The sequence below is a fragment of the Ceratotherium simum genome, chromosome 1 (assembly GCF_057802395.1).
Source record: "Ceratotherium simum simum isolate JZ-2026a chromosome 1, ASM5780239v1, whole genome shotgun sequence".
Lineage (NCBI taxonomy): Eukaryota > Metazoa > Chordata > Mammalia > Perissodactyla > Rhinocerotidae > Ceratotherium > Ceratotherium simum.
This window is the reverse complement of record NC_141900.1, coordinates 110,155,916-110,169,979: the sequence shown is the minus strand read 5'-3', so window position 1 is coordinate 110,169,979 and position 14,064 is coordinate 110,155,916. Positions and strand designations below refer to the sequence as shown.

Genomic DNA, 14,064 nt, shown 5'->3' with positions numbered 1-14,064 from the left:
CCACTAGGACCGCCTCCCCCGTGTTTGAGGCTGGGAATGGATGAGCTGGGGGAGAACCAGCGCCCTGAGGCTGAGCAGAGTGTGGTGGGGGAAGTGGAAGAGGTCCAGTGTTTGCTGAGAAAATGTGGAGATGCATGCCCCACATTTGCAGTCTCCACCAAACAGCCCGCTCTGTTTGGTCTCAGTGATCCCTGGTCCTTCATCCAGCTGCCAGGAGTTGAAGACTTCTACATCTATGTGAGATTCCAACAAATTAGGATCCTAGCTAATGGTGTTGTAAGTTCTGTGGGCATCTCAGTTTTCTTCCAGGCAAACGGAAAAATACCAGTTATTCAGTCACAAATATGTATTTAATCCACAGGGGTTTTAGAGCATAGTATCAGATGCTGCGGGGAATTGAAGAGGCAGGAGCTGTGGTGCTGCCTGCCTTCCAGGAGCTCACAGTGCCCCTGGGTGAGGGAAGTATGTTGGGGCTGAGGGGTTGTGGGGGTAAGGGGCGGTCCTGTCATGGAGATGTGTGTGTGTGTGAGTGAGAGTGTGTGCATGTGTGAGGGGTTGCACTCATGTGGAGTGGGGTCGGGGGAAGGGAGTAGGGGGCACTGTTGGTTCAGCAGCAGGGACATTGCGACAGGCCTGCGTCCATGTTTAGGGGACAGTGATGTTTATGAGTGAAAATGATTTTGGCTGTGGGAACAGTGCTCTGCAGAGCACTGGTTAAAACAAATGACCAGTCAAGATAAAGAAGCCACTTTTACACATTCTTCCAAAAATCCAGCAGAAAAATTGTCAGTGTTTTCCCTTTGCAATGGAAGAAACTAGCCATCCAGTTCTAGATGACTGTTAATAAAAATGTCTCTAAATAGAGCTTTTGCTCCTCAGAACTTCTGGTCAATGATATCGAGCTGGGAGATGGCCATCTGCTTTCTCAGGACCTCAAACGTCCCTTCTTTTTCTATCTTTAGAACTGCCCACACTCTGGTCTCCAGAGGCAGTGAGAATCCAGGCTTCTGCTTTGCAAAATAGAGGGAAGGATTGCCATTGTGGACCCTGAATAATAAAAGAATAAGCAACATGGATTTGCTAAGTCTAACTGAAGCCCAAATTACAAAATGGAGTCTCTGTCCACACCATTTTAGAAATTGGGGACTTGGGGACAGCCTCAGAATTCCACTGAGTTCACCAAATTATAAGTCTACACCATGCTTCTGTGATTACTGTGGTCACTGCCCACAGAGGTCTGGGAGGTGACCTCTCCATGGAAGGACACAGTCTCCGTCCCCTGGGGGCCAGTGGGCAGTGCTAAGTGTTGATGACCGTTAGAAAGACGGTGGCTGTTTCCCCCCCGCTGCCAATGGCAGCGAGATGGCTTCGTTACTGCTTTGAAAAAATGCACGTGGTTTGGGCCATCTCTCAGAATATCCCCTTGACCCCAGAGCCTCTCTGTGCCATGGACACGTGGAAGGGGCCTTCCTGTAGCTGGGCAGCCTTGGCATCCTGTGGGTTCACCTCTGCGAAGGCTGTGGATCTGTCCAGTTCTCCCAACTTCACAGCCTCCACCCTCACTGAGCCGCCACCCTCTGGATGAGCAGTTCCTTCACCCCCCCATGGCTCCTGGCAAAATGCAAAACCTGCCTGCAAGGCCCCAGCAGCCTCCTGCAGCTCCCAGAAGGAAGGCTGACTCCTCAAGCCCTCAGGCTGTACGTAAGCTGCCCAGCTTACTGCACACCCTGGAGTTCTGTCCCCCTGATCCCAGAGCTCCAGTGACCAGGCACTGCCCTTCCTCCACAGAGCCAGCTGCCTGCCTAGATGTCCTCGCAGCCCCACGTAGGCAACCTGTTCCTTAGTCCCACCAGATGCTGCTTCCCTGGGGAACTCCGCCTGTTGAAGGAGGTCAGTGCCCTCCTTGTGCTGTCCTCTAGCCTGCCCTTCTGCAGCCATATCACAATTATAAGTGAATAATTTGCATGTAATTAGTGGCTAGATGCCTGTCTATACCATGAGCCTGGCAGCTCCTTGAGAACAGAGTCTCATTTTGCCCTGAGTGTGTGTCCCACAGCTATTCTGCGTGTCGAGTGTAAGGCAGAGCAGTGTGTGTGTGGGCAGAATCTACTCCTCAGTACAGGAAGGGGCTTCGCAAACAGGTAGCAGATAAGGGGGCCTGAAATGATTAGAGGTGTGCTGATGAGAGAATACACACAACCTTCCAAAGGAAATAGAGAAAAAAAGATAGTAAAGTTGTTTATTGAGGAATAAATGAGGGAATCAGGTTTCTGGCACAGAGGTATTAGTAATATCTGTTTCCTAGATGAATTTATGGCATTGGGATAGCAGCACCCTTGAGTTCTCACAGGGAGTTTGGCAGTTAAACAAATGTTAGAGGCTGTGTATTGTGTGTGAATACACATACGCACAGACACATGTAGATACATGCACACACACAAACGTGTATACACATACACAGCACACATACATGCAGACACGTAAACACACATTCACACAAATGTATACACATGTTTATACACATAAAACACACGTACACACATGCACACACACCTATGTACATATGCAGACACATTTACACATCTATCCCCATACATATACACTCATACACATGTTTACACATACTTATATACACACACTCACATATATATACATGTGTACAAAACATATAACACACACATGTAGACACATGCACATATATGTATGTGCACATTTTATAGGTGGCGATAATGGCTGATGATGGAGGGACTGCAGAACTCACAATTTTAATAGGCAAACCCATTCTTATTTCCCACGGTTCTCAGACATTGTGATTTTGTGGGATGCTCCCACTTTGAACACAATTTCCAGTGATGAATCTCAGAATCAGGCAGTTTATGTGATGCCAGCTCCTGAAGAAGAGATGGACCTAGGTTGTGAGATCTCATAAGTAGGCTCAGAGCCTCCAGGTCCCCAGCCTGCCTGCTGCAGTGACGACACGCTCTGGGTCCTGGACACACAGGACTGTTGAGCTGCTTGGAGCAGGCCAGCTTCAGAGGAAGAGGTTGTTTTGATGGGGTGCAGGGCCACTACGTAGACAAGTAAACAAGAAGTCAGAAATAGATGAGAGTTTACCAGGAGATGCTGAATAAGGTGAAACCCAGATGGGATCTCCACGGTGGGCATCCTGGAGATACCAAGGCAGGAGTCATGGAAATTGCTCAATGCAGGAGAGTGCCTGAAGGGCTCCTGGTAATTCTGAGGCCATTAGACCATTGATTGTGTCGCTTCCACTAAACTGCCTCAAACAGTGGGACTCAGCCTGGATTTGTGTGAGCTTCTATTCTTCTGTCAATTTGCAGGCATCGCCCTTAACTTTACAGCTCCCGAGTCCCAGTTTCGCCTGATGCTTCACTGATATAAATGTTCTTTTCCAGTCTTTTTTCTTGTCTTTATTATTTTCTTAGAAACCCTCTGAAGTCCTGTCTGCTAGCAAAGTAACCCAGAAGAACAAAGCAATGATTTCAAAATTCAGGCCACTGAAAACCAATTCCATCAAATATATTTAGGAACTTCTTAGATTTTCTATTTGCCTACTAAGTATATATCCAATTTGGGGGAAATGCAGAAAACTGATGGCTTCTTAAATCAAGAAGGTGGCAGTGAACTCGTATAGGACATCTGTCGGACCTTTGAGGCTTTTTGCTTCTGGTCATGATCACTTTTAACAAGCCTTGTTGCTGATATATAATATATGTACTATATAATTATAGGTATATATGATGTATATATTTGAAAAAAGGACACCTGTATCGTGGTGTCCTTTAAGTATGGTGATAAAGATGAATTACATTGTTGAAGAATGCGTTGGATAAAACAACAATGAGATACCACTACATACCTACTAGAATGGCCAGAATCCAAACACTGACACCACCAAATGCTGGCGAGGATGTGGAGCAACAGGAACTCTTCATGCATTGCTGGTGGGAATGCAAAATGGTGCAGCCACCTTGGAACACAGTTTGATGGTTTCTTACAAAACTAAACATACTCTTACCGTACAATCCAGCAATCGCGTTCCTTGGTATTTACCCAAAGGAGTTGAAAACTATGTTCACACAAAAACCTGCACATGGATGTTTATAGCAGCTTTATTCACAATTGCCAAAACTGGGAAGCATCCAAGATATCCTCCTAGGGGAATGGATAAGTAAATTGTGGTCCATCCAGACAATGGAATATTATTCAGTGATAACAAGAAATGAGCTATCCAGCCGTGAAAAGATGTGGAGGAACCTTGAATGCACATTACTAAGTGAAAGAAGCCAATCTTATAAGGCTACGCACTCTATGATTTCAACTATGACATTCTGGGAAAGGTAAAACTATGGAGACAATAAAAAGATCAGTGGTTGCCAGGGGTTGGGGGGAGGAGGGATGAACAGTGGAGCACAGAAGATTTTTAGTGCCATGAAACTACTCTGTATGATACTGTAATGATGGATACATGTCGTTATACATTTATCCAAACCCATAGAATGTACCACACCAGGAGTGAACCCTAATGTGAACCATGGACTCTGGGTGATTATGATGTGTCCATGTAGGTTCATCAGTTGTAACAAATGTAACATCTGGTGGGAGATGTTGATAATGGAGGAGGCTGTGCGTGTGTGTCAGAGAAGGAAGGGAGTGTGTGGGAAATCTCTCTACCTTCCTCTTAATTTTGCTGTCAACCTAAAACTGCTCTGAAAAATAAAGTCTATTAATTAAAAATGTGTGCTGGGAACAGTGTCAATCTCTACCTCATCAGCATGGCTACAGTCTAGGGGCAAAGACAATCAACGGTTAGTTTAATTTCAACTTTCAAATAATTAAAACCAAATTATTGGCTAAAACAATTTTAAAAGTGCAAACAATATTATGTATTATGATATATATATTCTAAATATATGTTTAAAAGAAAGGTTTTAAGAAGATCTAGTATTTTCCTTGGACTGTATTTACAACATTGTATGCCACAAACCAAATTTAAAGAATGAAGCCATTATGCTTTAGAAGGGACATAATTTACTTGGAATGTTCCAAAGTAGGCAATGTTTTTGGCCATGTTTCTTGATGAAAATGTGAGTGATTCAAGAAGTTTCCTTGGGAAGGGGTTCTCAGGCCCATCTTTGAAGTGTGGTTACCCACGGATGTTAGGTGCTGGCCAATAAGGACTCCAGCCACGAGTCGGGGAACCCGGCTTCTCTTCCTTACAGCTCAGCCACTGATCCCTCCTGTGGCCTTGGTCACGACGCTCGGTCCTCAGCAGTAAAGTGTGGGGTCAGAACGTGTTAATGCTCCTTCTAGTCCCTATATACTACGATTCTACTTTCGAGATGTTTCCATTTGAAAAGTAAAATGACAGTTTCAGGTGCATTCTAGAGTTCTTTATTTTTCTCCCTCTTGCCCTCTTTCTCCCTCCCTCTTCCTCCCCTCACATAAACACACCACCCACAGCCATGGAGTCCTCTGAGCGAAACAAAATCAAAGGAACAGGGACAGGTATTGTCTGTGTTCATGCTGAGCAGACTGTCCGTCTCACTGGGTGGTGGCAGTGGGGATGAGACCATCCTTTTAAGAGAACTGTCACCGGGAATCACTTTGGCCATATGTGGCTGTTGCATTAATTTCAGTAAGGCACTCAGGCAGAGGGGCAATGCTGTAGAGCCCAGTGTGGCGTAGATGACCGACAGGAGGTTTAACTTCTCTCCAGGGCCATTGTCTGCCTGCTCTGAGCAGCTGGGCAGATTGTCCTCCCAGATTCTTTACACTTTGCAAAGTCCCATAGAAATCCATGAGATGCTTGCAATACTTAAGATGATTTTCTGCTAATCACATGGCGCCATCCGTCTTCAGCACACATGTAGTATCAGACCAGCAATTACTGAGTCAGCCTGGCACTGGGCAAATGTGTTTCTGCTAATTAAACATGTTGCATTTGAATGGCTTTCTTCAGCTACACTCGGTGCAATGAAACTGTTGTGAATGATGAAAGAAGCGTTTTCCCCTTCCATCCTGGCCTGAAACTGCAGATGGCTGCCCTGTGTGTGAAGCACTGGTCCCTGAATTAGTCTTTTGTGTATATGAGAGGCGGTAATTTGAATGTTTGAACCCCCCACAGGAAGCTTGTCTCAAAGTGAACAATTCTCCAAATAAAGACTAATTAGGGCCTAAATTAATTAGAAGGTGTGGTTTGAAAGGATGTTTATGAGCAGAGTCTGTCATTTCAGACAAATGGAATGGGGCTAGATAAATTGGTCCGCATTAACATCTCACTGTTCTGTGAGCACCGCTCCTTTGCTGCGTTCTCAGAAAGCTCCCCACGAAACTAGCTTTGCCGGTTATTCAGGGTCTGTCCCCATTTGCCAGCGCCTCCCACATGGCGCCCATGTGGACAATATTTCAGCAGTCCTTGTGGCCTCTGCAAATTAATATTTATACTTCCTGGGTGTTCCGTGTCTCATCTGGAAAGCCAGCCCTGAATGTTATTGACTTTTTTGTCACTGGATTGTCAAAAGCAAAGCTTCACATCAAAATCTGAAAGCCATGGGCAGGAAATTACAAAAAGAAAGGGGTCGGGAAGGGGTGAGGAGGAAGGGATGGGAAAGTAGAAAAAAATCCAAACTAGTCCTTTTCTTTCTACCCTCACATTGGTGTTTTTCATGATGCCTTGTTTTTTATTTAAATAAACTGTTACTTTCCAAGTGCTTCTAAATTCTGATAGCGCTTTGATGACTTTCTAAAGCCGCGTTCCAGAGCCTTGCCACAGTGCACAATTAGAATACGTTGCAAGGATGTGTGTGATACTTTCACCTCTCTGAAAATGTAACATCATTTTTGCTTTCTTCTCTACCTCCCTTTTCTCACAGACGGAGTGTTTGGAAGGTGCCAGAAGGTTCCGGTGATAGACATATACCGCTATGAAGTGTCGCCGGTGCTTCTGCAGCACCTGACAACTACCTTGCAGAAGCTCTCCCGCACAGGTACGGCGGGCTTGGGCTGAAACCATGCTGGGTTGGTGGCCTGAGAGGAGATTCCTGGTGGCTGCTGTCACACTGAATGCTCAGCAAACATTTTGCTTCTCCTTAAAAATCTGCAGGCCTCTTAGGTAGTGAGGAATTAGAAAAGGACTAAATCAACTAGTGTCCTGATGGAGAGAAGAGGGCTGGCAGCAGGCAGTCTTGGTCATGGAAGGTCCCAGTGTGGGAGCTCGCCTTGTGGGGTAGAGGCTGTCCTGGTTTGCTGTTGCCTGCACGGGAACCACAGCAGTTCTGTCAGGGCTTCAGAGTACAAGATGCATGCTTGAGGTCACGTGAGCAGAGCCGCTGGTGGGCAGGCTGCTCTTCTCTGCCTGACCACATCCAATCCATCCACTGATCAACCTCAATGAAATCAGTTCGCCTTTACCTATTGTCATTACATAAATTTTTGTCATACAGTTTTGTCACAGGAGATTCCTGGTACCTGTTTTCTTCACAAGGGTGCTAAGAATATATTTTTAAAAATTATAATAATTAAAAAATTATTATATATATAATTATTATACATATAATTTATATTATATATATAATTTTTAAAATTGAGGGGGGAAGCTGTATCATCAAGCTCAGCATTATGACCTGTTCCTTTTACTAAGATAAAGTCCTCTCTCCTTGTTCCCTCAGAGCCTGGACAAGAGGCTGATTTGCAAACACAGTGCCTGGTGTTGGGTGAGAGCTGTGGGTGAAGCTCTTGGAGGGTGAAATCTTCATGTCTCATGGTCAGGACCTAAATGTTCCCAGGGGAATAGGCCTGGAAGTGAGGGAGCATGAGAGCCCACGGCCGTTGACCTGAGTTCCCACATTTGCTCTAGGTCACAGCACTGCCACAGGGCTTGTGAGTTACTCCATCAAGAAAAAAAAGTCGGTGGCCAGATAGGTTTGGGAAACAGTCCTTGCTCTGTTCCTCCTTCTGAATGTTCACAATGTACATTGGCTTGTTAAGGCTCTGGAAAATTCTGCAGTGAAGAATTACATTAATTCATTCATTCCAAGTCATTGGACCATGGCACCCTTTCTCTCCAAGACACCATCTGTACTAGGGTTCAGTCAGAGAAGCAGAACCGTTAGGAGACCATGTCCGTGATTCATTGTAGAGCTTGGCTGCACGCACTTGTGGGAGCTGGTTGTTGTCTCTACTGGGCTGTTGTCTCTGTGTCTGGAGCCTAAAATCTGCAGGGTAGGCAGTGGGGAAGGGAGGGTGGATGTGAGACGGGAGATCAAGGACAAGGGTGGACAGGAGCCTGTGTCTGTTCTCATGGCCTTGACCTTGGTGATGAGGTGTCCTGCAGCAGCTGCCCTCATAGGGAGCTGAACGCACACAGGTCCCCGAAGCTGGAGAAGCTGAAGGGGACCAGGGGAGGTGGAGTGGTTGCTGGCAGGTGCTGCAGATCAGAGTGAATGGACAGAGAAGTGACAATGTGTGTGAGCTATGAAATGGCTGGGGTCATGCAACACCTAGTTCATAATAATCAAGTCAAGTTGCATGGTAACTTGGTGGCCCATGGTCAAGTGTTCAGTCTCGGTTGACTAAGGCCTAGTAGCAGGCCAAAAGCAGTTTCTTAAAAGGAGAGTAGTTATAGAGGATGTCATGTGTTTGCTCCAAAATCCTAAGGGTCTGCACGGTGATTCACCTATGGGGTCTTCCAAAGTCCCCAAACAGCATCCCTTTCTGCCACTGACATCCTTTGGCATGCAAGCATCTTACCAATGTATGTGGAATAGTTGCTACTTCGTGCTCACAAGGTCTGGTCAGCTTAATATCCTCAGTGTACTGATGTCCCCTGGGAAGGAAAGGTAATTAAGGCCGCTGAGGACCAGATAATGACTTAGGGCTGGAGAGCTGATAGACTCTGGTACAGCACAGTGAAGGTGTGTTGCTAGCCTGGCCAGGTGAGAGCAAGCTGCTTCTGATGATCTTTGCTCTAGGTGTAGGCAAAAAGCATCTCCAGATTAATACCTGTGTAACAGGTACCATGGGGTGTGTTCATTTGCTCCAGCAGAGAAACCGCATTTGCAACAGCAGCAGCAATTGGAGTCACCACCTGGTTAAGGTTATGATAATCCACTGTCATTCTCCAAGATACATCCGTCTTCTGCGCAGGCCACATCGGTGAGCTGAATGGGGGTGTGATGGGAATTGTCAGCACTACATCTTTTGAGTCCTTGATGGTGGCATTAATCTCTGCAATCCTTCCAGCAATGTGGTATTGCTTTTGGTTTGTGATTTTGTAAGTAGAAGTTTTTGTGTATGGATTTTGTAAGTCGAGGCAGTTCTAGTGGGTTTCTTACCATCATAGCCCTCTCTCCACAGGTCAGGGAACCTAGTGTGGGGATTCTGCCACCTGCTGAGTATGTTTGTTCCAATTATGCGTTCCAGAACTGGGGAAATAACCACAGCATGGATATGATAACCTGACCTCCATAAGCCCCTACTCTGACTGGTGGACCACCGTGACATTTTGGGTCTTCGGGTGTTAGTGTCAGTTCAGGGCCAGTGTCCAGTAATCACTGAAAAGTCTGATTATTTCCTTTTCCTCAGTGCAGTCACCCTGGTGAAAGGCTGTAGGTCTCTTTGGAGAAGGCTGGGGCAAAGATTAACAGTATGAATTTTTGGCTTGTGTAGCAGAATCCTTCCTCAAGGGGACCGGTCCCTCACCTCCTTCATTCAAGGGGCTGTGGTCTGTGAGATGGAATTTCCAAGTGTGAAAATTGATTGAGGGGCTGTGACTTTGTTTTGATGATTCAAGTGACTTCAGTTTAGTAGATCTAGAACTTTCCTGCTTATGCAGATCCATAAGACTCTGGTAGGCCACCCATCTATTCCAGTTTTAGGAGCACTGTGATCACCTCTTCAGTGCCAAAGGTCTCTGTGGGCCAGACTCTTCTGATTAATGCTTTATGGTGACCATGTCCACCTTCCTTTGGCTCTTCAGTGCCACCACTTCGCCCCTGACACCCCAGGAACCACCATCCTCACTGCACTTAGGGGTCCCAGATGGACGGTAGCAGCTCCCACTCTAATTTCTGACCTACAAGGGGCTTTGCCACGAGCTCTTTGAGGGTGCTGGGACAACCCTATGAACTTATTGCTCATAGCCTTGGTGAAAGGTGTGTCCTCTGGACCCTCCCAGGGTCATTGGCAGGTCGTACATAATAAATCCACTCTAGCATCTCGATCTCCCTAAGCCTTTGGATACTTGACTCTAACATGTCAAGGAAGTTCTATCATTCCGCTTCATTTCATGCAGACTCCTTGCTTTGGGTCCATATTTAATGTCAACCAGCAGTGGAAACTATTAGAGCCATTTCCAGCCCCCCAATCTAAAACATTGGATGGAGAATCTGTGCTTAGTGGCCCATATCAACAAATTTGACCAGGTCCAATTTCTGTTCATTCCACTTTGATCTCACATCCTTAAGACCCATTCCCACGTGTGTTCCCCAGGTTTCTGTTGATATAAATTGGCAAGATCATGTGATTCTTTCGTCTGCGTTGCACTCCTCATGGGCCATGGTTTGTGCCTCACCTGTCGGGGCCTGCTGGGGCTTGAGTCTAGAAATAGGTCTAGATGCAATGAGAGCTGGTGGGGGTGGGTCTTGGGGAGGGTCAGCAGGGCCTTATGAGGCAACCACTTTGGGGGGGCATTGCAGGATCTTGAGGCAAAGCCGTGGTTAACCTCTTCAGCAGGAGAGAACGGGTGCTTCTCCTGGCAAAGAAGATTTGGTGAAATTTGAGGTTCAGTGTCCCAGCTTCATCAAGATGCCCATATGTCTCTATCCCAGTTTTTAGCATCCATTCCTTTCCAAGAAATGCCCTAACTAGAGTAAAAGAGCCTGTGAAGCTGGAGATTCAGTTTGCATAGCAGTTCAACCACACAGGGGGTTAGACATTGGGTTTAGTGCTCAGGGTGAGTTTGAGACACAGAGAGAACACTTCATGGAGGGGGTTAAACATAGAGGCAAATAAGTTTTAAATTAATGATTTTATTTTTTAGAGCAGTTTTAGATTTACAGAAAGGTTGAGCAGAAAGTATAGAGAGTTTGCATATACTCCCACGCCCCCCACCCCTAAAAAGTTTTCCATGTTATTAACATCTTGCATTGGTGTGGTACATTTGTTGCAATTGATGAGTCAATATTGATACATTATTATTAACTAATTTCCATAGTTTACATTAGGGTTAATTTTTTGTTTTGTACATTCTACGGGTTTTAACAATTGTGTAATGACATATATCCACCATTATGGTGTCACAGAGTATTTTCACTGCCCTAAAAATCCTCTGAGCTCTCTTTAGTCACCCGCCCCCAGCAACTGCTGGTCTTTTTACTGTCTCCATAGTTTTTCCTTTCCCAGAATGTCATTGAGTTAGAATCATACAGTGTGTAGCCTTTTCAGATTGGCTTCTTTTGCTTAGTAATATGCATTTAAGGTTCCTCCATGTCTTTTCATAGCTTGATAGGTCATTTCTTTTCAGCGCTGTATAATATTCTATTGTCTGGATGAATTACAGTTTATTTATCCACTCACCTACTGAAGGACATCTTGGTTGCTTCCAAGATATTGCAATTATGAATAAAGCTGCTATAAACATCTGTAGCAGGTTTTTGTGTGGACATAAGTTTTCAACTCCTTTGAGTAAATGCCAAGGAGTGTGATTGCTGGATCATCTGGTAAGAGTATGTTAGCTTTCAAAAACTGCCAAACTGGGCAGGTTTTTGTGTGGACATAAGTTTTCAACTCCTTTGAGTAAATGCCAAGGAGTGTGATTGCTGGATTATCTGGTAAGAGTATGTTAGCTTTCAAAAACTGCCAAACTGGGCTGTTGTGAAGGTCAAATGATATCAAATAAAATATTTTAAAACATTTTATAAATATAAGTATTTCCAAATGTTAAATATTATTTATTTTGATACTCTGTTTCCAATTTATGACAGCTATTACACAGATCATATGCACCTATTTTTATTTTCATGGGGATTATTGCAAAGTTTTTGCTAAGTTGGTTAGCTCTGTGCATCAGGTCAAATGCCAGAAAAATAACCGTTTTCCAAGGGATGAGGAAATGTTCTAGTTCTTTCCTTAAAATGCTGCTGCTGCTGCTGCTGATGCACATGGATGCTCCTGACAGGTGTGCATCCCGCAAAGCCCTGGTGTGGGTATATAGTGCGCTGCTTCAGCCTCTCTCACCCAGAGGCACTTAGCACACCCTGGCAGGACATTGGGTCAGAGTGTGACTGGACAGACACCAGACCTCTTCACCATCATTGTTTTTACCACTGACTTAGCAGCACTCAGTTCCTGGGTTTTTGTCAGTGAGAGAGACACCTAGGGAGAAAGCATGGCAGTTTTTCGCATGGTCACTTTTCCAGGTCCTAACTGTGCTGCAAACTCCTGCTATCTCTTCCTACAAGCCCATACCTGGGGAGGCTGGGACAGGGGCTGAGTGGCTCCTTATTTCTAGAAAGATGACTTTGGAGGGGGAGGCAACTAGCAGGTGAGGATGAGTGAGGGGCAGGCAGTTTAACCTTTATAAGCCTTGATTTCTCCCTCTGCGCTCGGGGTCATACTTAACGTGAGCACTGCTGCCGGTACTTCCTGTCACTGACTCCTCCTTGCCTTGTCCCCCTGTCCTCCCTGCCCAGACATGCCTGGCAAGCTCAGGCCACTCTCTGGGGTCCCCGGCTGGACGTGCTGCACCTTCCCGGCCTTGTCTGCTTGGTGCAGGGTGGACAATGACTAGGATGGACGTCCAGGGGCCTCAATTCTTGTCTTCCCTGCTACCACACCAGCTCTTCCTTTCTGTCACGATATTAGCTCAGAAAAGTGGAAAGTGTTCAAAAGTATTTAGATATGGAAAAGCAAAAGCTTCTAAAGCTGGGGTGTTCACAACTCTTCATGTAGCTTCTGAATTGCCATCTTTTAAAATATTTTCTTTATGATGTGAAGGGGGTCTGCTCGTGAGAATGGAGGGAGGCCAGGGCTGGGCGAGGTGTCTCTGCCAGGTCAGCTGCTCTAATTAGGCACAGGCCCTGCCTCCTGGGCTGTGCTTTTCCTACAGCGGGTTTCACCAGTGTCACTGGACTGTTTAATGCAGCTCGGGAGGAACAGAAGGGAGGGGAGCGCATTTACAGTCCTCCAAAGCCCTCACCTCAGCGAGGAATTCTCAGGGCCAGAGCTGGTGGGCTGGAGAGGAGGGCCCTGACACCAACAGATCTGTGACCCGTCAGCCTGGGTCCCCCATTTGCCTACCTGCGGAGACCACCACTCGCCTGCTCTCCCGAGCTGGCTGGGCAGGCTGTTCTCTCCCTCTGCCCACAGAGAGTAAAAGGGATACCATATGCTGTGTGCCTCTGATAATTTCCCACCTTCACGTTATGTGTCTGGATGAGGCACTGTTGTGTTGCCCAGGAGCTAGACTGGAGGGTTTGATGGTGACATTCAATGGTATGGGGCGAGGGATGGAGGACATTTGGGGCTTGGAGAACTCATTACAGCCCTTCCCTGAGCCCATCCCAGTCATTCCCTAAGCATACCCCAGTCCTTCCACAGAATGCCCTAGTCCTTCCCCAGAATACTCCAGTTCTAAGTTAATTCTCTCCGGCCAGTCCTTGAACAGATTGCATTTCTTCTGTTGGAAGCCACATGGGCACCTCCCACAGAAGCTGGGGATGTCTGGTGGGTGTGGGTTCCTGACTTTGAGATTGCCAGTCAGTTTCTACTGCTGGTGGCTGTTGCTGCCTAGTCACAAGAGGGCATGTCAGAGTGATCGGATGAGCTCAGGATGCAGCCATCAGTTAGCTTCTACCTGTCATGGCAAATTGCATTTCCTTCTCTCTGTTAGCAGCAATGGAAGACAGGCCCCAATAAGACTGGAGGTGTGTGTGTGAAAAGGGGTCTTATAGGCTAGTTTGAAAAGAAACATTGTGGGGGTGATCGTGCTTTCCTGAACTGTACTGCTATGATGCTTTCCAGAAATGATTTTCATATTTCTCC

At 46.1% G+C, this 14,064-nt stretch overlaps 1 protein-coding gene across 2 annotated transcripts in view; it reads left to right on the top strand.

Annotated features, from left to right (window-relative positions):
• The window catches only part of PTPRN2 (protein tyrosine phosphatase receptor type N2), a 915,358-nt gene that overhangs the window by 207,092 nt on the left and 694,202 nt on the right, over window positions 1-14,064 (top strand). For both annotated transcript variants that reach the window (XM_087433803.1, XM_087433800.1), the window contains exon 3: window positions 6,897-7,010. In XM_087433803.1, coding sequence (XP_087289929.1) covers window positions 6,897-7,010 — 114 coding nt within the window. The remainder of the gene's footprint in view (window positions 1-6,896; window positions 7,011-14,064) is intronic.